Source organism: Petromyzon marinus (assembly GCF_048934315.1).
Source record: "Petromyzon marinus isolate PM22_M1 ecotype Great Lakes invasive population chromosome 70 unlocalized genomic scaffold, UKy_Petmar_22M1.pri1.0 chr70_unloc.4, whole genome shotgun sequence".
Classification (NCBI taxonomy): domain Eukaryota; kingdom Metazoa; phylum Chordata; class Hyperoartia; order Petromyzontiformes; family Petromyzontidae; genus Petromyzon; species Petromyzon marinus.
The window spans coordinates 377,986-405,442 of record NW_027422606.1 but is presented as its reverse complement, the minus strand read 5'-3'; the positions used below and the strand labels follow the sequence as shown (position 1 = coordinate 405,442).

At 52.6% G+C, this 27,457-nt stretch overlaps 1 protein-coding gene across 5 annotated transcripts in view; it reads left to right on the top strand.

The window, feature by feature from the left end:
- LOC116937797 (organic solute transporter subunit alpha-like) overlaps positions 1-27,457 on the top strand; it is a 136,436-nt gene that overhangs the window by 99,792 nt on the left and 9,187 nt on the right. For all 5 annotated transcript variants that reach the window (XM_076058366.1, XM_076058365.1, XM_076058367.1 and 2 more), the window contains 4 exons: positions 11,629-11,787; positions 18,542-18,653; positions 23,496-23,642; positions 24,176-24,281. In XM_076058366.1, the coding sequence (XP_075914481.1) occupies positions 11,629-11,787; positions 18,542-18,653; positions 23,496-23,642; positions 24,176-24,281 (524 nt within the window). The remainder of the gene's footprint in view (positions 1-11,628; positions 11,788-18,541; positions 18,654-23,495; positions 23,643-24,175; positions 24,282-27,457) is intronic.

Sequence of the window (27,457 nt, the reverse complement as noted above, 5' to 3'; positions counted from 1 at the left end):
CCCACAGGGTTCAGTGTTAATCACTGAGACTCACAGAGCCAGACTCAGGCTCCCACAGGGTTCAGTGTTAATCACTGGGGCTCACAGAGCCAGACTAAGGCTCCCACAGGGTTCAGTGTTAATCAGTGAGGCTCACAGAGCCAGACTAATGCTCCCACAGGGTTCAGTGTTAATCACTGAGACTCACAGAGCCAGACTAAGGCTCCCACAGGGTTCAGTGTTAATCACTGATGCTCACAGAGCCAGACTAAGACTCCCACAGGGTTCAGTGTTAATCATCACTGAGACTCACAGAGCCAGACTAAGACTCCCACATGGTTCAGTGTTAATCAGTGAGGCTCACAGAGCCAGACTAAGGCTCCCACAGGGTTCAGTGTTAATCACTGAGACTCACAGAGCCAGACTAAGGCTCCCACAGGGTTCAATGTTAATCACTGAGGCTCACAGAGCCAGACTAAGGCTCCCACAGGGTTCAGTGTTAATCACTGAGGCTCACAGAGCCAGAGTATTGGTCCCACAGGGTTCAGGGTTAATCACTGAGGCTCACAGAGCCAGACTGAGGCTCCCACAGGGTTCAGTGTTAATCACTGAGACTCACAGAGCCAGACTGAGGCTCCCACAGGGTTCAGTGTTAATCAATGAGACTCACAGAGCCAGACTAAGGCTCCCACAGGGTTCAGTGTTAATCACTGAGACTCCCACAGGGTTCAGTGTTAATCACTGAGGCTCACAGATCCAGACTAAGGCTCCCATAGGGTTCAGTGTTAATCAGTGGGGCTCACAGAGCCAGACTAATGCTCCTACAGGGTTCAGTGTTAATCACTGAGACTCACAGAGCCAGACTCAGGCTCCCACAGGGTTCAGTGTTAATCACTGAGACTCACAGAGCCAGACTAAGGCTCCCACATGGTTCAGTGTTAATCACTGAGACTCACAGAGCCAGACTAAGGCTCCCACATGGTTCAGTGTTAATCACTGAGACTCACAGAGCCAGACTAAGGCTCCCACAGGGTTCAGTGTTAATCACTGAGACTCACAGAGCCAGACTAAGGCTCCCACAGGGTTCAGTGTTAATCACTGGGGCTCACAGAGCCAGACTAAGGCTCCCACAGGGTTCAGTGTTAATCACTGGGGCTCACAGAGCCAGACTAAGGCTCCCACAGGGTTCAGTGTTAATCACTGAGACTCACAGAGCCAGACTAAGGCTCCCACAGGGTTCAGTGTTAATCACTGAGACTCACAGAGCCAGACTAAGGCTCCCACAGGGTTCAGTGTTAATCACTGAGGCTCACAGAGCCAGACTAAGGCTCCCACTGGGTTCAGTGTTAATCACTGAGACTCACAGAGCCAGACTAAGGCTCCCTCAGGGTTCAGTGTTAATCATCACTGAGGCTCACAGAGCCAGACTGAGGCTCCCACAGGGTTCAGTGTTAATCACTGGGGATCACAGAGCCAGACTGAGGCTCCCACAGGGTTCAGTGTTAATCACTGAGACTCACAGAGCCAAACTGAGGCTCCCACATGGTTCAGTGTTAATCACTGAGACTCACAGAGCCAGACTGAGGCTCCCACAGGGTTCAGTGTTAATCAATGAGACTCACAGAGCCAGACTAAGGCTCCCACAGGGTTCAGTGTTAATCATCACTGAGGCTCACAGAGCCAGACTGAGGCTCCCACAGGGTTCAGTGTTAATCACTGGGGATCACAGAGCCAGACTGAGGCTCCCACAGGGTTCAGTGTTAATCACTGAGACTCACAGAGCCAGACTGAGGCTCCCACATGGTTCAGTGTTAATCACTGGGGCTCACAGAGCCAGACTGAGGCTCCCACAGGGTTCAGTGTTAATCACTGAGACTCACAGAGCCAGACTGAGGCTCCCACATGGTTCAGTGTTAATCACTGGGGCTCACAGAGCCAGACTGAGGCTCCCACAGGGTTCAGTGTTAATCACTGAGACTCACAGAGCCAGACTGAGGCTCCCACAGGGTTCAGTGTTAATCACTGAGACTCACAGAGCCAGACTAAGGCTCCCACAGGGTTCAGTGTTAATCATCACTGAGGCTCACAGAGCCAGACTGAGGCTCCCACAGGGTTCAGTGTTAATCACTGGGGATCACAGAGCCAGACTGAGGCTCCCACAGGGTTCAGTGTTAATCACTGAGACTCACAGAGCCAGACTCAGGCTCCCACATGGTTCAGTGTTAATCACTGAGACTCACAGAGCCAGACTGAGGATCCCACAGGGTTCAGTGTTAATCAATGAGACTCACAGAGCCAGACTAAGGCTCCCACAGGGTTCAGTGTTAATCATCACTGAGGCTCACAGAGCCAGACTGAGGCTCCCACAGGGTTCAGTGTTAATCACTGGGGCTCACAGAGCCAGACTGAGGCTCCCACAGGGTTCAGTATTAATCACTGGGGCTCACAGAGCCAGACTGAGGCTCCCACAGGGTTCATTGTTAATCACTGAGACTCCCACACGGTTCAGTGTTAATCACTAAGGCTCCCACAGGGTTCAGTGTTAATCACTAAGGCTCCCATAGGGTTCAGTGTTAATCAGTGAGACTCCCATAGTGTTCAGTGTTAATCACTAAGGCTCCCACAGGGTTCAGTGTTAATCACTGAGGCTCACAGAGCCAGACTAATGCTCCCACAGGGTTCAGTGTTAATCAGTGAGACTCCCAAAGGGTTCAGTGTTAATCACTGGGGGCTCCCACAGGGTTCAGTGTTAATCAGTGAGACTCCCACAGGGTTCAGTGTTAATCACTGAGACTCCCACAGGGTTCAGTGTTAATCACTGAGACTCCCACAGGGTTCAGTGTTAATCAGTGAGACTCACAGAGTGGGCAACCCCTCCAGCAATGAAAAATGATAGAGAAGTTGTTAGCAAGTAAGGAGTTGTTATTAAGTAAGGAGTTGTTAGTAAGTAAGGAGTTGTTAGTAAGGAGTTGTTAGTAAGGAGTTACTAAGTAAGGAGTTGGTAGAAAGTAAGGAGTTGTTAGTAAGTAAGGAGTTGTTAGTAAGGAGTTGTTAGTAAGTAGTTGTTAGTGAGTAAGGAGTTGTTGGTAAGGAGTTGTTAGTAAGGGGTTGGTAGTAAGGAGTTGTTAGTAAGTAAGGACTTAATAGTGAGTATGGAGTTGTTAGTAAGGAGTTGTTAGCAAGTAAGGAGTTGTTAGCAAGTAAGGAGTTGGTAGTAAGGAGTTGTTAGTAAGTAAGGACTTGTTAGTGCATAAGGAGTTTTTAGTACGGAGTTGTTAGTAAGTAAGGAGTTGTTGGTAAGGAGTTGTTAGTAAGGAATTGTTAGTAAGTACTTGTTAGTAAGCAAGGACTTAATAGTGAGTAAGGAGTTGTTAGTAAGGAGTTGGTAGTAAGTAAGGAGTTGTTGGTAAGGAGTTGTTGGTAAAGAGTTGGTAGTACGTAAGGAGTTGGTAGTAAGTAAGGAGTTGTTAGTAAGTAAGGAGTTATTAGTAAGTAAGTAGTTGCTAGTAAGGAGTTGTTAGTAAGTAAGGACTTGTTAGTGCATAAGGAGTTTTTAGTAAGGCGTTGTTAGTAGGTAAGGAGTTGTTAGTAAGTAAGGAGTTGTTGGTAAGGAGTTGTTGGTAAGGGGTTGGTAGTAAGTAAGGAGTTGGTAGTAGGTAAGGAGTTGGTAGATATAAGTAAGGAGTTGGTAGTAAGTAAGTAGTTGTTAGTAAGGAGTTGTTAGTAAGTAAGGAGTAGTAAGTAAGGAGTTGTTAGTAAGTAAGGAGTTGTTAGTAAGTATGGGGTTGTTAGTAACGAGTTGTTGGTAAGGAGTTGGTAGTAAGTAAGGAGTTGGTAGTAAGTAAGGAGTTGTTAGTAAGTAAGGAGTTGGTAGTAATAAGTAAGGAGTTGGTAGTAAGTAAGTAGTTGTTAGTAAGGAGTTGTTGGTAAGTAAGGAGTAGTAAGTAAGGAGTTGTTGGTAACGAGTTGTTGGTAAGGAGTTGTTAGTAAGTAAGGAGCTGTTAGTAAAGAGTTGTTAGTAAGGAGTTGTTAGTAAGTAAGGAGCTGCTAGTAAAGAGTTGTTAGTAAGGAGTTGTTAGTAAGTAAGGAGTTGGTAGTAAGTAAGGAGTTGGTAGTAATAAGTAAGGAGTTGGTAGTAACTAAGTAGTTGTTTGTAAGTAAGGAGTTGGTAGTAAGTAAGGAGTAGCAAGTAAGTAGTTATTATTAGTAATAAGTAAGGACTTGTCCCATGCTTGTTACTCGACTCGTGTGCGGCGATGGCTCAGCCATCGATCAAGGGGTCCAATTGGAACCGCGTTGTCCGTGATCGTCACCGCGCTCGCTCAAGGTGAATGACTTCAGGCAATTCTGTGAGTCCCTTATAACCGCTTTGCCGCTACTTATTGCCAATTATGGAGCCAGACTATTGTCCTATCATCTCATAGAGTCCCTGCCACGTGATAATCTGCTACATAGTGGCGGTGGGGGTCGCAAAATGACGATTTATTTCTAGTAAACCCAAATGATCCCATCAAAATGAGGGAATTGTTGATGGGATCACTGGCGGGGGGGGGGGGGGGGGGGGGGCACGTGCCACCCCAACCCCTACTGGCTCAGCCAGTGCACTGAGGCTCACAGAGCCAGACTAAGGCTCCAATAGGGTTCAGTGTTAATCAGTGAGGCTCCAATAGGGTTCAGTGTTAATCAGTGAGGCTCCCACAGGGTTCAGTGTTAATCAGTGAGGCTCCCATAGGGTTCAGTGTTAATTAGTGAGGCTCCCACAGGGTTCCGTGTTAATCACTGAGACTCCCATAGGGTTCAGTGTTAATCACTGAGACTCCCACAGGGTTCAGTATAAATCAATGAGGCTTCAACAGGGTTCAGTGTTAATCACTCAGGCTCCAACAGGGTTCAGTATTAATCATTGAGACTCCCACAGGGTTCAGTGTTAATCATTGGGGGGCTCCCACAGGGTTCAGTGTTAATCACTGAGACTCCCATAGGGTTCAGTGTTAATCACTGGGACTCCCATAGGGTTCAGTGTTAATCACTGAAACTCCCATAGGATTCAGTATTAATCACTGAGGCTTCAACAGGGTTCAGTGTTAATCACTGAGACTCCCATAGGGTTCAGTGTTAATCACTGAGGCTCCAACAGGGTTCAGTGTTAATCACTGAGGCTTCAACAGGGTTCAGTGTTAATCACTGAGACTCCCATAGGGTTCAGTGTTAATCACTGAGACTCCCATAGGGTTCAGTGTTAATCACTGGGGGGCTCCCACAGGGTTCAGTGTTAATCACTGAGCCTCCCAGAGCCAGACTAAGGCTCCCACAGGGTTCAGTGTTAATCAATGAGGCTCACAGTGCCAGACTAAGGCTCCCACAGGGTTCAGTGTTAATCACTGAGGCTCCAACAGGGTTCAGTGTTAATCAGTGAGGCTCCCATAGGGTTCAGTGTTAATCACTGAGACTCCCACAGGGTTCAGTGTTAATCACTGAGACTCCCATACGGTTCCGTGTTAATCACTGAGACTCCCACAGGATTCAGTGTTAATCACTGAGACTCCCACAGGTTTAGTGTTAATCACTGAGACTCCCATAGGGTTCATTGTTAATCATTGAGACTCCCATAGGCTTCAGTGTTAATCACTGGGGGGCTCCCACAGGGTTCAGTGTTAATCACTGAGACTCCCACAGGGCTCAGTGTTAATAACTGAGACTCCCATAGGGTTCAGTGTTAATAACTGAGACTCCCATAGGGTTCAGTGTTAATCACTGGGACTCCCATAGGGTTCAGTGTTAATCACTGAGGCTCACAGAGCCAGTCTAAGGGTCCCACAGGGTTCAGTGTTAATCACTGAAACTCCCATAGGGTTCAGTATTAATCACTGATACTCCCATAGGGTTCAGTATTAATCACTGAGGCTTCAAGAGGGTTCAGTGTTAATCACTGAGACTCCCATTGGGTTCAGTATTAATCACTGAGACTCCCACAGGGTTCAGTGTTAATTACTGGGGGGCTCCCACAGGGTTCAGTGTTAATCACTGAGACTCTAATAGGGTTCAGTATTAATCACTGGGGGGCTCCCACAGGGTTCAGTGTTAATCACTGAGGCTCCCAGAGCCGACTAAGGCTCCCACAGGGTTCAGTGTTAATCAATGAGGCTCACAGAGCCAGACTAAGGCTCCCACAGGGTTCAGTGTTAATCACTGAGATTCCCAACAGCGTTCAGTCTTAATCACTGAGACTCCCATAGGGTTCAGTATTAATCACTGAGACTCCAATAGGGTTCAATATTAATTAATGAGGCTCCCACAGGGTTCAGTGTTAATCAGTGAGACTCCCAAAGGGTTCAGTGTTAATCACTATGCCTCCCACAGGGTTCAGGATTAATCACTGGGGGGCTCCCACAGGGTTCAGTGTTAATCACTGAGGCTCCCAGAGCCAGACTAAGGCTCCCACAGGGTTCAGTGTTAATCAATGAGGCTCACAGAACCAGACTAAGGCTCCCACAGGGTTCAGTGTTAATCACTGAGATTCCCACAGGGTTCAGTGTTAATCACTGAGACTCCCATAGGGTTCAATAATAATCAGTGAGACTCCCATAGGGTTCAGTGTTAATCAGTGAGGCTCCCACAGGGTTCAGTGTTAATCACTAAGGCTCCCATAGGGTTCAGTGTTAATCACTGAGACTCCCATAGGGTTCAGTGGTAATCAGTGAGACTCCCATAGGGTGCGGTGTTAATCACTGAGACTCCCACAGGGTTCAGTGTTAATCACTGAGACTCCCACAGGGTTCAGTGTTAATCACTGGGGGGCTCCCACAGGCTTCAATGTTAATCACTGGGGGGCTCCCACAGGCTTAAATGTTAATCACTGGGGGGCTCCCACAGGGTTCAGTATTAATCACTGACACTCCTACAGGGTTCAGTGTTAATCACTGAGACTCCCACAGGGTTCAATGTTAATCACTGAGACTCCCACAGGGTTCAATGTTAATCACCGAGACTCCCATAGGGTTCAGTATTAATCACTGAGACTCCCACAGGGTTCAGTGGTAATCACTGGGGGGCTCCCATAGGGTTCAGTGTTAATCAGTGAGACTCCCACAGGGTTCAGTGTTAATCACTGAGACTTTCATAGGGTTCAATAATAATCAGTGAGACTCCCATAGGGTTCAGTGTTAATCAGTGAGGCTCCCACAGGGTTCAGTGTTAATCACTAAGGCTCCCATAGGGTTCAGTGTTAATCACTGAGACTCCCATAGGGTTCAGTGTTAATCAGTGAGACTCCCATAGGGTGCAGTGTTAATCACTGAGACTCCCACAGGGTTCAGTGTTAATCACTATGGCTCCCATAGGGGTTCAGTGTTAATCAATGAGGCTCACAGAGCCAGACTAAGGCTCCCACAGGGTTCAGTGTTAATCACTGAGACTCCCACAGGGTTCAGTGTTAATCACTGAGACTCCCACAGGGTTGAGTGTTAATCACTGAGACTCCCACAGGGTTCTGTGTTAATCACCGAGACTCCCATAGGGTTCTGTGTTAATCATTGAGACTCCTACAGGGTTCAGTGTTAATCACTGAGACTCCCACAGGGTTCAGTGTTAATCAGAGAGACTCCCAGAGCCAGACTAAGGCTCCCACAGGGTTCAGTGTAATTATTGAGACTCCCTGCCCATCTCTCTCCCCCATCTCTCTCCCCCATCTCTCTCCCCCATCTCTCTCCCTCATCTCTCTCCCCCATCTCTCCCCCATCTCTCACCCCATCTCTCTACCCCATCTCTCTCCCCCCCATCTCCCCCGCCCCCATCTCTCTCCCCCATCTCTCTCCCCCATCTCTCTCCCCCCCATCTCTCTACCCCATCTCTCTCGCCCATCTCTCCCCCATCTCTCCCCCCCATCTCTCTCCCCCATCTCTCTCCTCCATCTCTCTCCCCATCTCTCTCCCCCATCTCTCCCGCCCATCTCTCCCCCCCATCTCTCCCCCCCATCTCTCTCCCCACACTCTCTCCCCATCTCTCCCCTCCATCTCTCTTCCCCATCTCTCTTCCCCATCTCTCTCCCACATCTCTCTCCCCATCTCTCCCCCCCATCTCCCCCCCATCTCTCCCCCCCCCCATCTCTCTCCCCCATCTCTCTCCCCCATCTCTCTCCCCCCCATCTCTCTCCCCCATCTCTCTCGCCCATCTCTCCCCCATCTCTCCCCTCCATCTCTCTCCCCCATCTCTCTCCCCCATCTCTCTCCCCCATCTCTCCCCCATCTCTCCCCCCATCTCTCCCCCCATCTCTCCCCCCCATCTCTCCCCCCCATCCTCCCCCCCCCATCTCTCCCCCATCTCTCTCCCCCATCTCTCCCCCCATCTCTCCCCCCCATCTCTCTCCCCCATCTCTCTCCCCCATCTCTCTCCCCCATCTCTCTCCCCCATCTCTCCCCCCATCTCTCTCCCCCCATCTCTCCCCCATCTCTCTCCCCCATATCTCTTCCCCATCTCTCTCCCACATCTCTCTCCCCATCTCTCCCCCCCATCTCCCCCCCATGTCTCTCCCCCATCTCTCTCCCCCATCTCTCTCCCCCATCTCTCCCCCCCATCTCTCTCCCCATCTCTCTCCCCATCTCTCTCCCCCATCTCTCTCCCCATCTCTCTCCCCCCATCTCTCTCCCCCATCTCTCTCCCCCCATCTCAACCGCCCCCATCTCTCTCCCCCATCTCTCTCCCCCATCTCTCCCCCCCCATCTCTCTCCCCCATCTCTCCCCCCCATCTCTCTTCCCCATCTCTCTTCCCCATCTCTCTTCCCCATCTCTCTCCCACATATCTCTCCCCATCTCTCCCCCCCATATCCCCCCCATCTCTCTCCCCCATCTCTCCCCCCATCTCTCTCCCCCATCTCTCTCCCCCATATCTCCCCCATCTCTCCCCCACTCTCCCCCAACTCTCTTCCCCATCACTCTCCCCCCACTCTCTCCCCTCCCACTCCCCCCCTCTCTCTCCCCCATCTCTCTCCCCCATCTCTCCCCTCTCCCCCACTCTCCTACCCCATCTCTCTCCCCCACTCCCCCCCATCTCTCTCCGCCACTCTCTCCCCCATCTCTCCCCCCATCTCTCCCCCATCTCTCTCCCCATCTCTCTCCCCCATCTCCTCTCCCCCCATCTCTCCCCCCCATCTCTCCCCGCCATCTCTCCCCCCCATCTCTCTCCCCCATCTCTCCCCCCACTCTCCCCCCCATCTCTCTCCCCCATCTCTCCCCCCCATCTCTCTCCCGCATCTCTCTCCCCCATCTCTCCCCCCCATCTCTCTCCCCCAATCTCTCCCCCATCTCTCTCCCCATCTCTCTTCCCCATCTCTCTCCCCCCATCTCTCTCTCCCCCATCTCTCCCCCCCATCTGCCCCCATCTCTCTCCCCCATCTCTCCCCCATCTCTCTCCCCCCATCTCTCTCCCCCATCTCTCCCCCCCATCTCTCTCCCCATCTCTCTCCCCCATCTCTCTCCCCCATCTCACTCCCCATCTCTCTCCCCCCATCTCTCTCCCCCATCTCTCTCTCCCATCTCTCTCCCCATCTCTCTCCCCCCATCTCTCTCCCCCATCTTTCTCCCCCATCTCTCTCCCCCATCTCTCTCCCCCATCTCTCTTCCCCCATCTCCCTCCCCCATCTCTCTCCCTCATCTCTCTCCCCCATCTCTCTCCCCCATCTCTCTCCCCCATCTCTCTCCCCCCCATCTCCCCCCCCCCATCTCTCTCCCCCCATCTCTCTCCCCCATCTCTCTCCCCCATCTCTCTCCCCCATCTCTCTCCCCCATCTCTCTCCCCCATCTCTCTCCCCCATCTCTCTCCCCCCATCTCTCTCCCCCCATCTCTCTCCCCCCATCTCGCTCCCCCCATCTCTCTCCCCATCTCTCTCCCCCATCTCTCTCCCCCCATCTCTCTCCCCCTATCTCTCTCCCCCATCTCTCTCCCCCATCTCTCTCCTCCATCTCTCTCCCCCATCTCTCTCCCCCCATCTCCCTCCCCCCATCTCTCTCCCCCATCTCTCTCCCCCATCTCTCTCCCCCATCTCTCCTCCATCTCTCTCCCCCATCTCTCTCCCCCATCTCTCTCCCCCATCTCTCTCCCCCATCTCTCCCCCATCTCTCCCCCCCCCATCTCCCCCCCCATCTCTCTCCCCCATCTCTCTCCCCCATCTCCCTCCCCTATCTCTCTCCCATCTCTCTCCCCATCTCTCCCCCCCCCCCATCTCTCTCCCCCATCTCTCTCCCCCCATCTCCCCCCATCTCTCTCCCCCATCTCTCCTCCATCTCTCTCCCCCATCTCTCTCTCCCCCATCTCTCCCCCCCCATCTCTCTCCCCCATCTCTCCCCCCCATCTCTCCCCCCCATCTCTCTCCCCCATCTCTCTCCCCCATCTCCCTCCCCTATCTCTCTCTCCCATCTCTCTCCCCATCTCTCCCCCCCATCTCTCTCCCCCCATCTCTCTCCCCCATCTCCCTCCCCCATCTCTCTCCCCCATCTCTCTCCCCCATCTCCCCCCATCTCTCCCCCCCATCTCTTTCCCCCATCTCTCTCCCCCATCTCTCTCCCCCATCTCTCTCCCCATCTCTCTCCCCCATCTCCCCCCATCTCTCCCCCCCATCTCTCCCCCATCTCTCTCCCCCATCTCTCTCCCCCATCTCTCTCCCCCATCTCTCTCCCCCATCTCTCCCCATATCTCTCTCCCCCATCTCTCCCCCATCTCTCCCCCATCTCTCTCTCCCATCTCCCTCCCCCCATCTCTCTCCCCCATCTCTCTCCCCCATCTCCCCCCATCTCTCCCCCCCATCTCTCCCCCATCTCTCTCCCCCATCTCTCTCCCCCATCTCTCTCCCCCATCTCTCTCCCCCATCTCCCCCCATCTCTCCCCCCCATCTCTCCCCCATCTCTCTCCCCCATCTCTCTCCCCCATCTCTCTCCCCCATCTCTCTCCCCCATCTCCTCTCCCCCCATCTCTCCCCATATCTCTCTCCCCCATCTCTCCCCCATCTCTCCCCCATCTCTCTCTCCCATCTCCCTCCCCCCATCTCTCTCCCCCATCTCTCTCCCCCATCTCCCCCCATCTCTCCCCCCCATCTCTCCCCCATCTCTCGCCCCCATCTCTCTCCCCCATCTCTCTCCCCCATCTCTCTCCCCCATCTCTCTCCCCCATCTCTCCCCATATCTCTCTCCCCCATCTCTCCCCCATCTCTCCCCCATCTCTCTCTCCCATCTCTCTCCCCCATCTCTCTCCCCCATCTCTCTCCCCCATCTCTCCCCCATCTCTCCCCCATCTCTCTCCCCCATCTCTCTCCCCCATCTCTCTCCCCCATCTCTCTCCCCCATCCTCTCTCCCCCATCTCTCCCCATATCTCTCTCCCCCATCTCTCCCCCATCTCTCCCCCATCTCTCTCCCCCATCTCTCTCCCCCATCTCTCCCCCATCTCTCCCCCATCTCTCTCCCCCATCTCTCTCCCCCATCTCTCTCCCCCATCTCTCTCCCCCATCTCTCTCCCCCATCTCTCCCCATATCTCTCTCCCCCATCTCTCCCCCATCTCTCCCCCATCTCTCTCTCCCATCTCCCTCCCCCCATCTCTCTCCCCCATCTCCCTCCCCCATCTCTCCCCATCTCTCTCCTCATCTCTCCCTCCCCCCTGTAGATACTTTGCAATCTGCATCCACCAGTTTATGGTGATGATGATTCAGGAGTACGGTGGTGAGCAGGCGCTGGTGAGGAGGTTCCAGGGCTCACCGATCCCCATCAGCACGGGGCCCTGTTGCTGCTGCTGCCTCTGCCTGCCACGCATCAACCTCACCAGGTCCCTCACCACTCCTCACCACCACTCACCACCACTCACCACTCACCACCACTCACCAAGTCTCTCACCACTCACCAGGTCCCTCACCACTCACCACTCACCACCACTCACCACCACTCACCACTCACCACCACTCACCACCACTCACCACTCACCACTCCTCACCACCACTCACCACTCACTCACCACCACTCACTCACCATCAGCACGGGGCCCTGTTGCTGCTGCTGCCTCTGCCTGCCACGCATCAACCTCACCAGGTCCCTCACCACCACTCACCACCACTCACCACTCACTCACCACTCACTCACCACTCACTCACCACTCACTCACCATCAGCACGGGGCCCTGTTGCTGCTGCTGCCTCTGCCTGCCACGCATCAACCTCACCAGGTCCCTCACCACCACTCACCACCACTCACCACTCACCACCACTCACCACTCACCACCACTCACCACTCACTCACCACTCACCACTCACTCACCATCAGCACGGGGCCCTGTTGCTGCTGCTGCCTCTGCCTGCCACGCATCAACCTCACCAGGTCCCTCACCACCACTCACCACCACTCACCACTCACCACCACTCACCACTCACTCACCACTCACCACTCACTCACCATCAGCACGGGGCCCTGTTGCTGCTGCTGCCTCTGCCTGCCCCGCATCAACCTCACCAGGTCCCTCACCACCAGTCACCGCTCCTCACCACTCACTACCACTCACCACCACCCACCAGGTCTCTCACCACTCACCAAAACTCATCACCACTCACCACTCACCGGGTCTCTCACCACTCACCACCATTTCACCACTCACCAGGTCTCTCACCACTCACCACCACTCACCACCACTCACTACTACTCCACTCACCGCTCACTCACCGCTCACCACCACTCACCACCACTCACCACGGACCAATCACCGCCACTCACCACTCAGCGCTCACCACTCACCAGGTCACTCACCACTCATCAGGCCATTAACCACTCAACGCCTTACTAAGCCACTCACCGCTCACCTCTCACCAGGTCACTCACCGCTCACCACTCACCAGCTCACCACTCACTACCACTACTACTCCACTCACCGCTCACCACTCACCACTCACCAGCTCACCACTCGCTACCACTACTACTCCACTCACCGCTCACCACTCACCACTCACCAGCTCACCACTCACTACCACTACTACTCCACTCAACGCTCACCACTCACCACTCACCAGCTCACCACTCGCTACCACTACTACTCCACTCACCGCTCACCACTCACCACTCACCAGCTCACCACTCACTACCACTGCTACTCCACTCACCGCTCACCACTCACCACTCATTACCACTACTACTCCACTCACCACTCACCACTCACCAGCTCACCACTCACTACCACTACTACTCCACTCAACGCTCACCACTCACCACTCACCAGCTCACCACTCACTACTACTCCACTCACCGCTCACCACTCACCACTCACCAGCTCACCACTCACTACCACTGCTACTCCACTCACCGCTCACCACTCACCACTCACCAGCTCATCACTCGCTACCACTACTACTCCCACTCACCGCTCACCACTCACCACTCACCAGCTCACCACTCACTACCACTGCTACTCCACTCACCGCTCACCACTCACCAGGTCACTCAACACTCACCGCTTACAACTCACCACTGGTCACCACCACCACCACCTCCACCACCAACACCTCCACCATCACCACCACCGCCACCACCACCCTCCACCACCACCACTACCACCACCACTACCACCTCAACCACTACCACCACCACCTCCACCACCACAGCCACCACCACAGCCACCACCACAGCCACCACCACCGCCACCACCTCCACCGCCACCACTACCACCTCAACCACTACCACCGCCACCACCACAGCCACCACGACAACCACCACCTCCACCACCACCACTACCACCACTACCACCTCAACCACTACCACCACCACCTCCACCACCACAGCCACCACCACAGCCACCACCACCACTACCACCACTACCACCTCAACCACTACCACCGCCACCACCACCACGTCCACCATCGCCACCACCACCGCCACCAGCACCACCGTTGACAGCGTCCATCTTCTGAGTAACGGGGCCCTCGTGGGCCTCCCCTAGGTCCGCTCAGCCACAAATTGAGTAGCAGCTGCGCAGGGCAGATGAAGATGAAGATGCTGCAACTACTACTACACCTACTACACCTACTACACTACTACTACTACACCTACTACACTACTACTACTACACCTACTACACTACTACTACTACACCTACTACACTACTACTACTACACCTACTACACTACTACTGCTACTACACCTACTACACTACTACTACACCTAGTACACTAAAACTACTACACCTACTACACCTACTACATTACTACTACACCTAGTACACTACTACTACTACACCTACTACACCTACTATACTACTACTACACCTAGTACACTACTACTACTACACCTACTACACTACTACTACACTACTACGACTACACCTAGTACACTACTACTACTACACCTACTACACCTACTACTACTACACCTACTACACTACTACTGCTACTACACCTACTACACTACTACTGCTACTACTACTACACCTACTACTACTACACCTACTACACCTACTACTACACCTACTACACTACTACTACACCTACTACACTACTACTACTACACCTACTACACTACTACAACTACACCTACTACACCTACTACACTACTACTACTACACCTACTACACTACTACTACTACACCTACTACACTACTACTGCTACTACACCTACTACACTACTACTACACCTACTACACTACTACTACTACACCTACTACACTACTACTACTACACCTACTACACTACTACTGCTACTACACCTACTACACTACTACTGCTACTACTACTACACCTACTACACCTACTACTACTACTACACCTACTACACTACTACTACACCTACTACACTACTACTACACCTACTACACTACTACTACTACACCTACTACACTACTACAACTACACCTACTACACCTACTACACTACTACTACTACACCTACTACACCTACTACACTACTACTACACCTAGTACACTACTACTACTACACCTACTACACCTACGACATTACTACTACACCTACTACACTACTACTGCTACTACACCTACTACACCTACTATACTACTACTACTACAACTACTACACCTACTACACTACTACTACACCTAGTACACTACTACTACACCTACTACACCTACTACACTACTACTACACCTAGTACACTACACCTACTACACCTACTATACTACTACTGCACCTACTACACTACTACTGCTACTACTACACCTACGACTACTACTACACCTACTACACCTACTACACTACTGCTACTACACCTAGTACACTACTACACCTACTACACTACTACTGCTACTACACCTACTACACTACTACTGCTACTACTACTACACCTACTACACTACTACTGCTACTACTACTACACCTACTACACTACTACTGCTACTACTACACTACTACTGCTACTACTACATCTACTACACTACTACTACTACACCTACTACACTACTACTGCTACTACACTACTACTACACCTACTACTGCTACTACTACTACAACTACCACACTACTACTACACCTACTATAAAACTACTGCACCTACTACACTACTACTGCTACTACTACACCTACTACAATACTACTACACCTACTACACCTACTACACTACTACTACTACACCTACTACACTACTACTACTACACCTACTACACTACTACTACTACACCTACTACACTACTACTGCTACTACACCTACGACACTACTACTACACCTACTACACTACTACTACTACACCTACTACACTACTACTACTACACCTACTACACTACTACTGCTACTACACCTACTACACTACTACTGCTACTACTACTACACGTACTACACCTACTACTACTACTACACCTACTACACTACTACTACACCTACTACACTACTACTACACCTACTACACTACTACTACTACACCTACTACACTACTACAACTACACCTACTACACCTACTACACTACTACTACTACACCTACTACACCTACTACACTACTACTACACCTAGTACACTACTACTACTACACCTACTACACCTAGTACACTACTACTACTACACCTACTACACCTACGACATTACTACTACACCTACTACACTACTACTGCTACTACACCTACTACACCTACTATACTACTACTACTACAACTACTACACCTACTACACTACTACTACTACACCTAGTACACTACTACTACACCTACTACACCTACTACACTACTACTACACCTAGTACACTACACCTACTACACCTACAATACTACTACTGCACCTACTACACTACTACTGCTACTACTACACCTACGACTACTACTACACCTACTACACCTACTACACTACTGCTACTACACCTAGTACACTACTACACCTACTACACTACTACTGCTACTACACCTACCACACTACTACTGCTACTACTACTACACCTACTACACTACTACTGCTACTACTACTACACCTACTACACTACTACTGCTACTACTACACTACTACTGCTACTACTACATCTACTACACTACTACTACTACACCTACTACACTACTACTGCTACTACACTACTACTACACCTACTACTGCTACTACTACTACAACTACCACACTACTACTACACCTACTATAAAACTACTGCACCTACTACACTACTACTGCTACTACTACACCTACTACAATACTACTACACCTACTACACCTACTACACTACTACTACTACACCTACTACACTACTACTACTACACCTACTACACTACTACTACTACACCTACTACACTACTACTGCTACTACACCTACTACACTACTACTACACCTACTACACTACTACTACTACACCTACTACACTACTACTACTACACCTACTACACTACTACTGCTACTACACCTACTACACTACTACTGCTACTACTACTACACGTACTACACCTACTACTACTACTACTACACCTACTACACTACTACTACACCTACTATACTACTACTACACCTACTACACTACTACTACTACACCTACTACACTACTACTACTACAACTACACCTACTACACCTACTACACTACTACTACTACACCTACTACACCTACTACACTACTACTACACCTAGTACACTACTACTACTACACCTACTACACCTACGACATTACTACTACACCTACTACACTACTACTGCTACTACACCTACTACACCTACTATACTACTACTACAACTACTACACCTACTACACTACTACTACACCTAGTACACTACTACTACACCTACTACACCTACTACACTACTACTACACCTAGTACACTACACCTACTACACCTACTATACTACTACTGCACCTACTACACTACTACTGCTACTACTACACCTACGACTACTACTACACCTACTACACCTACTACACTACTGCTACTACACCTAGTACACTACTACACCTACTACACTACTACTGCTACTACACCTACTACACTACTACTGCTACTACTACTACACCTACTACACTACTACTGCTACTACTACTACACCTACTACACTACTACTGCTACTACTACACTACTACTGCTACTACTACAGCTACTACACTACTACTACTACACCTACTACACTACTACTGCTACTACACTACTACTACACCTGCTACTACTACTACAATTACCACACTACTACTACACCTACTATAAAACTACTGCACCTACTACACTACTACTGCTACTACTACACCTACTACAATACTACTACACCTACTACACCTACTATACTACTACACCTTCTACACTACTACTGCTACTACTATTACACCTACTACACTACTACTGCTACTACTACACTACTACTGCTACTACTACTACACCTACTACACTACTACTACTACTACACCTACTACACTACTACTGCTACTACTACTACACCTACTACACTACTACTGCTACTACTATTACACCTACTACACTACTACTGCTACTACTACTACACTACCACTGCTACTACTACTACAGCTACTACACTACTACTGCTACTACTACTACACTGCTACTGCTACTACTACACCTACTACACTACTACTATTACACCTACTACACTACTACTGCTACTACTACTACACTGCTACTGCTACTACTACTACAACTACCACACTACTACTACAACTACCACTCTACTACTACACCTACTACACTACTACTGCACCTACTACATTACTACTACTACACCTACTACACTACTACTGCACCTACTACACTACTACTGCTACTACTACTACACTACTACTGCTACTACTACTACACTACTACTGCTACTACTACTACAACTACCACTCTACTACTACACCTATTATACTACTACTGCACCTACTACACTACTACTGCTACTACTACACCTACTACTACTACGCCTACTACACTACTACTACACCTACTACACTACTACTACACCTACTATTGCTACTACTACTACACCTACTACACTACTACTACACCTACTACACTACTACTACTACACCTACTACACTACTACACTACTACTACACTACTACTACTGCTGCTACTACTACTACACTACTACATTACTACTACTACACCTACTACACTACTACACCACTTCTGCTGTCTGTGTCCCTGCAGGAGGAACTTGGCCATCATTCAGTGTGGGACCTTCCAAGTGGCGTTCCTGCGTCCCGTGCTTCTATTCCTGGGAGCCGTGCTCTGGACAAACGGCACCTACAACCCAGACAAGGCATCAGCAGTAGCAGTAGTAGCATTAGCAGTAGCAGCAGCAGTAGTAGCACCAGTAGTAGCAGCAGTAGTAGTAGCAGCAGCAGTAGCAGTAGTAGCAGTAGTAGTAGCAGTAGTAGTAGCAGTAGTAGCAGCAGTAGTAGTAGCAGCAGTAGTAGTAGTAGCAGCTGTAGTAGTAGTAGTAGCAGCAGCAGTAGTAGCAGTAGTAGTAGCAGTAGTAGCAGCAGCAGTAGCAGTAGTAGCAGCAGTAGTAGCAGCAGTAGTAGCAGTAGTAGTAGGAGCAGTAGTAGTAGTAGGAGCAGTAGTAGCAGTAGTAGTAGTAGCAGTAGTAGCAGCAGTAGTAGTAGTAGCAGTAGTAGTAGCAGCTGTAGTAGTAGTAGCAGCAGCAGTAGTAGCAGCAGTAGTAGCAGCTGTAGTAGTAGCAGCAGCAGTAGTAGCAGCAGCAGTAGTAGCAGCTGTAGTAGTCTTAGCAGCAGCAGTAGTAGCATAAGAAGTAGAAGCAGCAGCAGTAGTAGCAGCAGTAGAAGTAGTAGTAACATTAGTAGCAGTAGTAGTACCAGCAATAGTAGCAGTAGCGGCAGCAGTAGTAGTAGTAGCATCAGTAGTAGCAGCAGTAGCAGCAGTAGTAGAAGCATTAGTAGCACCAGCACCAGCATTTGTAATAGTAGTATCAGTAGCAGTATCAGTAGTAGCAGCAGCAGTAGTTGCTGCAGTAGTAGTAGTAGCAGCAGTAGTAGCAGTGGCAGCAGTAGTAGCAGCAGTAGTAGTAGTAGCAGCAGTAGTAAAAGCATTAGTAGCAGCAGCACCATCATTAGTAATAGTAGTATCAGTAGCAGTATCAGTAGTATCAGCAGCGGTAGTTGCTGCAGTAGTAGTAGCAGCAGTAGTATCAGTATCAGCAATAGTAGTAGCAGCAGTAGTAGTTGAAGCAGGATTTTAATTATCAGGAGTAAACTTATCAGCAAAATTATCAATCACTTCAACCACCCACCCCCCACCCAATCACGCATTAATTCAACCACCCACCCACCAACTCACCCACCAAACCACCCACCCATCCACTCAACCACCCACCCACTTAACCACCCACCCACTCAACCACCCACCCACTCAACCAGCCATCAACCCACCCACTCACCCACCCACCCACGCACAAACTCACGCACCCACCAACTCACCAACCTACTCACTCACCCACCAACTCACCAACCCACCAAGTCACCCACCCACCCACCAACTCACACACTCACCCACCCACTCAACCACCCAGCAACTCACTCACCCACCAACTCACCAACCCACCAACTCACCCACCCACCAACTCACACACCAACCCACCCACCCACTCAACCACCCACCCACTTAACCACCCACCCACTCAACCACCCACCCACTTAACCACCCACCCACTCAACCACCCACTATTCAATCACCCATCAACCCACCCACTCACCCACCTACCCACGCACCAACTCACCCACCCACCCAGGCACCAACTCACCCACCCACCAACTCACCCACCAACTCACTCACCCACCAACTCACCAACCCACCAACTCACCCACGCACCCACCAACTCACCTACCAACCCACTCACCCACTCAACCACCCACCCACTCAACCACCCACCCACGCACCAACTCACCCACCCACCAACTCACCCACCTACCCATAAACCCACCCACTCACCCACCCACTCAACCACCCACCAACTCACTCACCCACCAACTCACCCACCCACCAATTCACCCACTCACCCACCCACTCACCCACCCACTCAACCACCCACCAACTCACTCATCCACCAACTCACCAACCCACCAACTCACCCACCCACCCACCAACTCACTCACTCACCCACCTACCCACTCACCCACCCACTCACCCACCCACTCACCCACCCGCTCAACCACCCACCAACTCACGCACCCACCAACTCACCAACCCACCAACTCATCCACCCACTCACCAACTCACTCACTCACCCACCTACCCACTCACCCACCCACTCACCCACCCACTCAACCACCGAGCAACTCAATCACCCAGCAACTCATCAACCCACCAACTCACTCACCCACCCACCCACCAACTCACCCACTCACCCACCAACTCACCGACCCACCAACTCACCCACCCACCAACTCACCCAATTACCCACCCACTCAACCACCCACCAACTCACTCACCCACCAACTCACCAACCCACCAACTCACCCACGCTCCCACCAACACACCCACGCACCCACCAACTCACCCACCCACCAACTCACCCAATTACCCACCCACTCAACCACCCACCCACCAACTCACTCACCCACAAACTCACCAACCCACCAACTCACCCAACCACCCACCAACGCACCCACCAACCCACGCACCAACTCACCCACCCACCCAGGCACCAACTCACCCACCCACCAACTCACCCACCAACTCACTCACCCACCAACTCAGCAACCCACCAACTCACCCACCCACCCACCCACCAACTCACCCACCAACCCACTCACCCACTCAACCACCCACCCACTCAACCACCCACCCACGCACCAACTCACCCACCCACCAACTCACCCACCTACCCACTCACCCACCCACTCACCCACCCACTCAACCACCCACCAACTCACTCACCCACCAACTCACCAACCCACCAACTCACCCACCCACCCACCAACTCACTCACTCACCCACTTACCCACTCACCCACCCACTCACCCACCCACTCAACCACCCACCAACCCACTCACCCACCAACTCACCAACCCACCAACTCACCCACCCACACACCAATTCACTCACTCACCCACCTACCCACTCACCCACCCACTCACCCACCCACTCAACCACCCAGCAACTCACTCACCCAGCAACTCACCAACCAACCAACTCACTCACCCACCCACCAACTCACCCACTCACCCACCAACTCACCCACCCACCAACTCACCCACCCACCAACTCAACCAATTACCCACCCACTCAACCCCCACCAACTCACTCACCCACAAACTCACCAACCCACCAACTCACCCACCCACCCACCAACTCACTCACTCACCCATCCACCAACGCTCCCACCAACTCACCAACCCACCAACTCACCCACCCACCCACCAACTCACCCACCAACCCACTCACCCACTCAACCACCCACCCACTCAACCACCCACCCACGCACCAACTCACCCAACCACCAACTCACCCACCTACCCACTCACCCACCCACTCACCCACTCAACTACCCACCAACTCACTCACCCACCAACTCACCCACCCACCAATTCACCCACTCACCCACCCACTCACCCACAAATCAACCACCCACCAACTCACTCATCCACCAACTCACCAACCCACCAACTCACCCACCCACCCACCAACTCACTCACTCACCCACCTACCCACTCACCCACCCACTCACCCACCCACTCACCCACCCGCTCAACCACCCACCAACTCACTCACCCACCAACTCACCAACCCACCAACTCACCCACCCACCCACCAACTCACTCACTCACCCACCTACACACTCACCCACCCACTCACCCACCCACTCAACCACCCAGCAACTCACTCACCCAGCAACTCATCAACCCACCAACTCACTCACCCACCCACCAACTCACCCACTCACCCACCAACTCACCCACCCACCAACTCACCCACCCACCAACTCACCCAATTACCCACCCACTCAACCACCCACCAACTCACTCACCCACCAACTCACCAACCCACCAACTCACCCACCCTCCCACCAACTCACCCACGCACCCACCAACTCACCCACCCACCAACTCACCCAATTACCCACCCACTCAACCACCCACCCACCAACTCACTCACCCACAAACTCACCAACCCACCAACTCACCCACCCACCCACCAACTCACCCACCATCCCACGCACCAACTCACCCACCCATCCAGGCACCAACTCACCCACCCACCAACTCACCCACCAACTCACTCACCCACCAACTCACCAACCCACCAACTCACCCACCCACCCACCAACTCACTCACCCACCTACCCACTCACCCACCCACTCACCCACCCACTCAACCACCCACCAACTCACTCACCCACCAACTCACCAACCCACCAACTCACCCACCCACCCACCAACTCACTCACTCACCCACCTACCCACTCACCCACCCACTCACCCACCCACTCAACCACCCAGCAACTCACTCACCCAGCAACTCACCAACCCACCAACTCACTCACCCACCCACCAACTCACCCACTCACCCACCCACCCACCAACTCACCCACCCACCAACTCACCCAATTACCCACCCACTCAACCACCCACCAACTCACTCACCCACAAACTCACCAACCCACCAACTCACCCACCCACCCACCAACTCACTCACTCACTCATCCACCAACTCTCCCACCAACTCACCAACCCACCAACTCACCCACCCACCGACCAACTCACCCACCCACTCACCCACCCACCAACTCACCAACCCACCAACTCACCCACTCACCCACCCACTCACCCACCAACTCAACCACCCACCAACTCACCCACTCACTCACACACCCACTCAACCACCCACCAACTCACTCACCCACCAACTCACCAACCCACCAACGCACCCACCCACCAATTCACCCACTCACCCACCCACTCAACCACCCAGCAACTCACTCACTCAGCAACCCACTCACCCGCCAACTCACCAACCCGCCAACTCACCCACCCACCAACTCACCCACTCACCCACCCACTCACCCACTAACTCACCCACCCACCAACTCGCCCACCCACCAACTCACCCACCCACCAACTCACCCACCCACCCGTCTCTCCAGATGTCCGTGACGGGCGCCTACCTGTGGATCAGCTGCATCTCGGGCGTGGCGACGATCGTGTCCCTGTGGGCGATCGGCATCATGTTCAGCCACGCCCGCACCAACCTGGCCAGCCTCAACATCATACCCAAGTTCGCCCTCAACCAGGTCACACGCTCACCCATCCACTCACCTGTCCACCCATCCACCAACCCACTCACTCATCCACCCACTCACTCATTCACTCATCCACCCATCCACCCACTCACCCATCCACTCACCAGCCCACCCATCCACCGACCCACTCACTCACTCACCCACTCACTCACTCACCCACCCACCCACTCACTCATCCACCCACTCACTCACTCATCCACCCATCCACCCACTCACCCATCCACTCACCAGCCCACCCATCCACCAACCCACTCACTCACTCACCCACCCACCCACCCACTCACTCATCCACCCACTCACTCACTCATCCACCCATCCACCCACTCACCCATCCACTCACCAACCCACCCATCCACCAACCCACACACTCACCCACACACTCACCCACACACACTCACCCACACACTCACCCACACACTCACCCACACACACACTCACCCACACACTCACACACACACTCACCCACACACTCAATCCATCCCTGCCTGTTCCCCCATGCCCCCCCACCCCCGCTATCGCTGCAGATGATTCTGATCCTCAGCAGCCTGCAGCTCGCCATCCTCGCCATGCTGGGCACCGCGGGGACCGTGGCGTGCGTGCCGCCCTTCCCCTCGCGCGCACGCGCTGCCAGTGAGAGGCGGCACAGACGACACACACAGACACACACACAGACACACAGAGACACAGACACACAACAACAACAACAACCGCCATTCGCCACTAAGTGGCGGTGACGTCACCACGACGCTTGTGCCAGGCTATGTGCACCCTGAGGCCACGTGAAGTGTCGAACGCCCGCTGGCAGGAGGTCACGGGGCAGACCCAGGTGCCACGGGTCGACTGACTGAGATGACTGGCTGATGCACCACCTGTGCCCCCTACTGTGCCAACCTGCTGTGCTTTAGCCACCCGGCGCTCCGCTCGCTGTTGTGAGCGTCGCTCCTCCGCCCTCCGTTGTTGTTGGAGGGCGACTGCCTCCAACTGCCCAGTAGCATCCTTCACGAGCCTCCTCCACAGAGGCCGATCTTGACACCGCTGGTACCAGTCATCGGCAAGTCCACTCAGCTCCACGTCCTCCTGTACCACATCACTCCATCTCTTCTCTAGCCCGTGCCGCGCCCGCTTAGCCCCCTCAATCCGGCCGAACAAAAGCTGTTTCGGCATGCGGTGGCTGGGCATGCGGGCTACATGACCCAGCCATCGCAGCCTTGCCTGCCGGAGGAGCTCACCGATGGGACCCTGCCCAGATCTTTCAAGGATTTGTGAGCTCCTCACACAATCCAGTCTGGTTAAACCCAGGATGGATCGTAGGCAGGCCAGCCTAAATGTTTCTAACCGGCGAAGATGTTCCATTAGGGGGGTCCACGTTTCGCAAGCGTAGAGTAGGGAGGGAATGACCGTGGCCGAGAAGACCTGAAGCTTAGTGCGGAGCGACAGACCAGGTAGCTTCCACACAGCGTTACGCAACCGATGAAAAGATATTGCCGCTCGACTGATTCAGAGTGAGACCTCTGCTGTTAAACTGGAGCCAGTCATAAGCACACTGCCCAGGTATGGGAAACTCTCCACTCTCTCCACAACTGCCCCATCACCGATTGGGAGTTGTGGGGGTGGAGTGTCCGATGGTACAAAATACCCAGGCAGGTGCTTAGTTTTGGTGGGGCTGATGGTAAGGCCCCACCTCTTAGTGGCACGCTCCAGTCTCAGCAGCAGCGTCTCCAACTCCTCCTCTGACTGAGCAGCTATTACCAAGTCATCAGCATACATAACGTGGTTGAGCAATAGGGAGCCATCCCTTGACCGCACCCGGGCATCGATTAGCCTCCCATTATATCTGTACCATATGGAGATTCCCCCGGTACAGCTATTGAAGGCTTCACGAACTACGTGGTCAAAATAGATGTTAAATAATGTGGGAACCAGAGGACATCCCTGTCGCACCCCAAGGTGTACAGGGAATGGCTCTGACTCCCGGCCACGTAGTTTTACCCGGGCCCGCTCACCATCATGAAGGTCCTTAATGATCGTGAGCAGAGGGTCAGGTACTCCAAAAGCACGAAGAACGACCCAGAGCCCAGGCCTACTGATGGTATCATAGGCCTTGACCAGGTCAATAAAGCAGAGATGTAGGTCTTGTTGGAATTCCCTACACCTCTGCTGTAGCAGACGGACAGAAAATATGGCATCTGTGCAGGACCGCCCTTTCCTGAAACCGCATTGGGGCTCCGCAAGCCTCTCCTCAGCGTGCCTGGCAAGGCGATGCTGAATAATCCTTGCCAGGACCTTTCCCGGCACACTGAGGAGTGAGATGCCCCTGTAGTTGTTACAGTCTGTGCGGTCCCCCTTCTTAAAAAGGGGGACCACCAGGGCATCCTTCCAATCCTGCGGAACCCGTCCAGTGGTCCAGACTGTTGTTATGATGTCATATAGGGCAGTCTGTGCACAAACGCCACCCTCCCTCAGCATTTCGCTTGGGAGATCATCTCTGCCCGCTGCCTTTCCTGGTCTCAGACTCCGGATCGCCTTCAATACTTCCTCAGCAGATGGCACCTCAGCCAGCCACTCACAGGGGGTGACTTCATCCAATATTTGAGGCACCGCAGCCTCAGCAGGGTCATCCTCACTTTGTGCCACGATGTTTTCCTGGCTGAGGGATTTTCCCTCCCCCAGGACCTCACAGAAATGCTCAGCAAATCTGCGAACCTGTTCCTGGGGGTCGGAAATTGGATCACCGTTTTTTCCCCTAATGATGGTAATAGGTGTGGCGCTGCAGGTTACTTTTTTGATGGAGTTAAATAGAGATTTGTGATCACGGGCCACTGAGGCAGACTCCATCTCCTCAGCAACCCGCGACCACCACCCATCCTTGCAGCGCCTCACGGCTCTCCGAACCTCCGAGCGAAGGCTGCGGTAAGCCTCCTCATTCTCTGACGTGGGATTCTGTAGCCGATGACAGTGGGCCTGTCGCTTTTTCTCAACCATCCTGAACAACTCCTCTGTCATCCAGGGTGTCTGGGGAGGTCTGGACCGCGTACCCAAAGCAGCCATTGCAGCTGCATGAGTCACAGTCCTAAACCTCGCCAATTTACCCTCGACATCAGGAGGAGTCGGGGACGATGCCAATCCCAGCCGCAAGCGATGATGAAATTCTCGCTTGCAACTTTCATCAGATAACTGAGACCAGGCCACTTTAGGTTGGAATGGGGTCCTGGGTGTACACCCACCACCGGAGTGGAAGAATGGTAGGCGCATCTTACAGATGACTAGTCGATGGTCAGAGGGCAGATCAGCTCCACGGTAGGTCCTGGTGTCAAGGACATGGGCTCGCATTCGCTGGTCCGTCACTATGTAGTCCAGCAGATGTTCTTGCTTGGACCCGGCATGCATCCATGATGTTGTGTGGATGCGCCGATGCCGGAACAGCGTGTTGGTAATTACAAGCCCATGGGCTGCACAAAAATCTAGCAGCCTCCTACCGTTGTTATTGAGCTGATCTGGCCCATGCCCTCCAATCACTCCAGACCAGGTGCCAGTATCATGACCAACTCGGGCATTGAAGTCACCCAACATGAAGACTCTATCCCGAGGGGCCACTTTAGCCAGCACCTGTGACAGGAGGTCATAGAAGGCATCTGACTCATCGGCTTTGCCTGCATCCCTCCACGGATGTTCATCTTCGGTGGGGGCATAGGTAACCACGACCACCATTCCTCGCCTCCGGTTGATGGGAAGGCGAGCCCAAAGTAGCCTGGGGCTTACAGCTTCCCACACCTCACCGCCACGCTCCCACGCCCCCTTCATTCTTT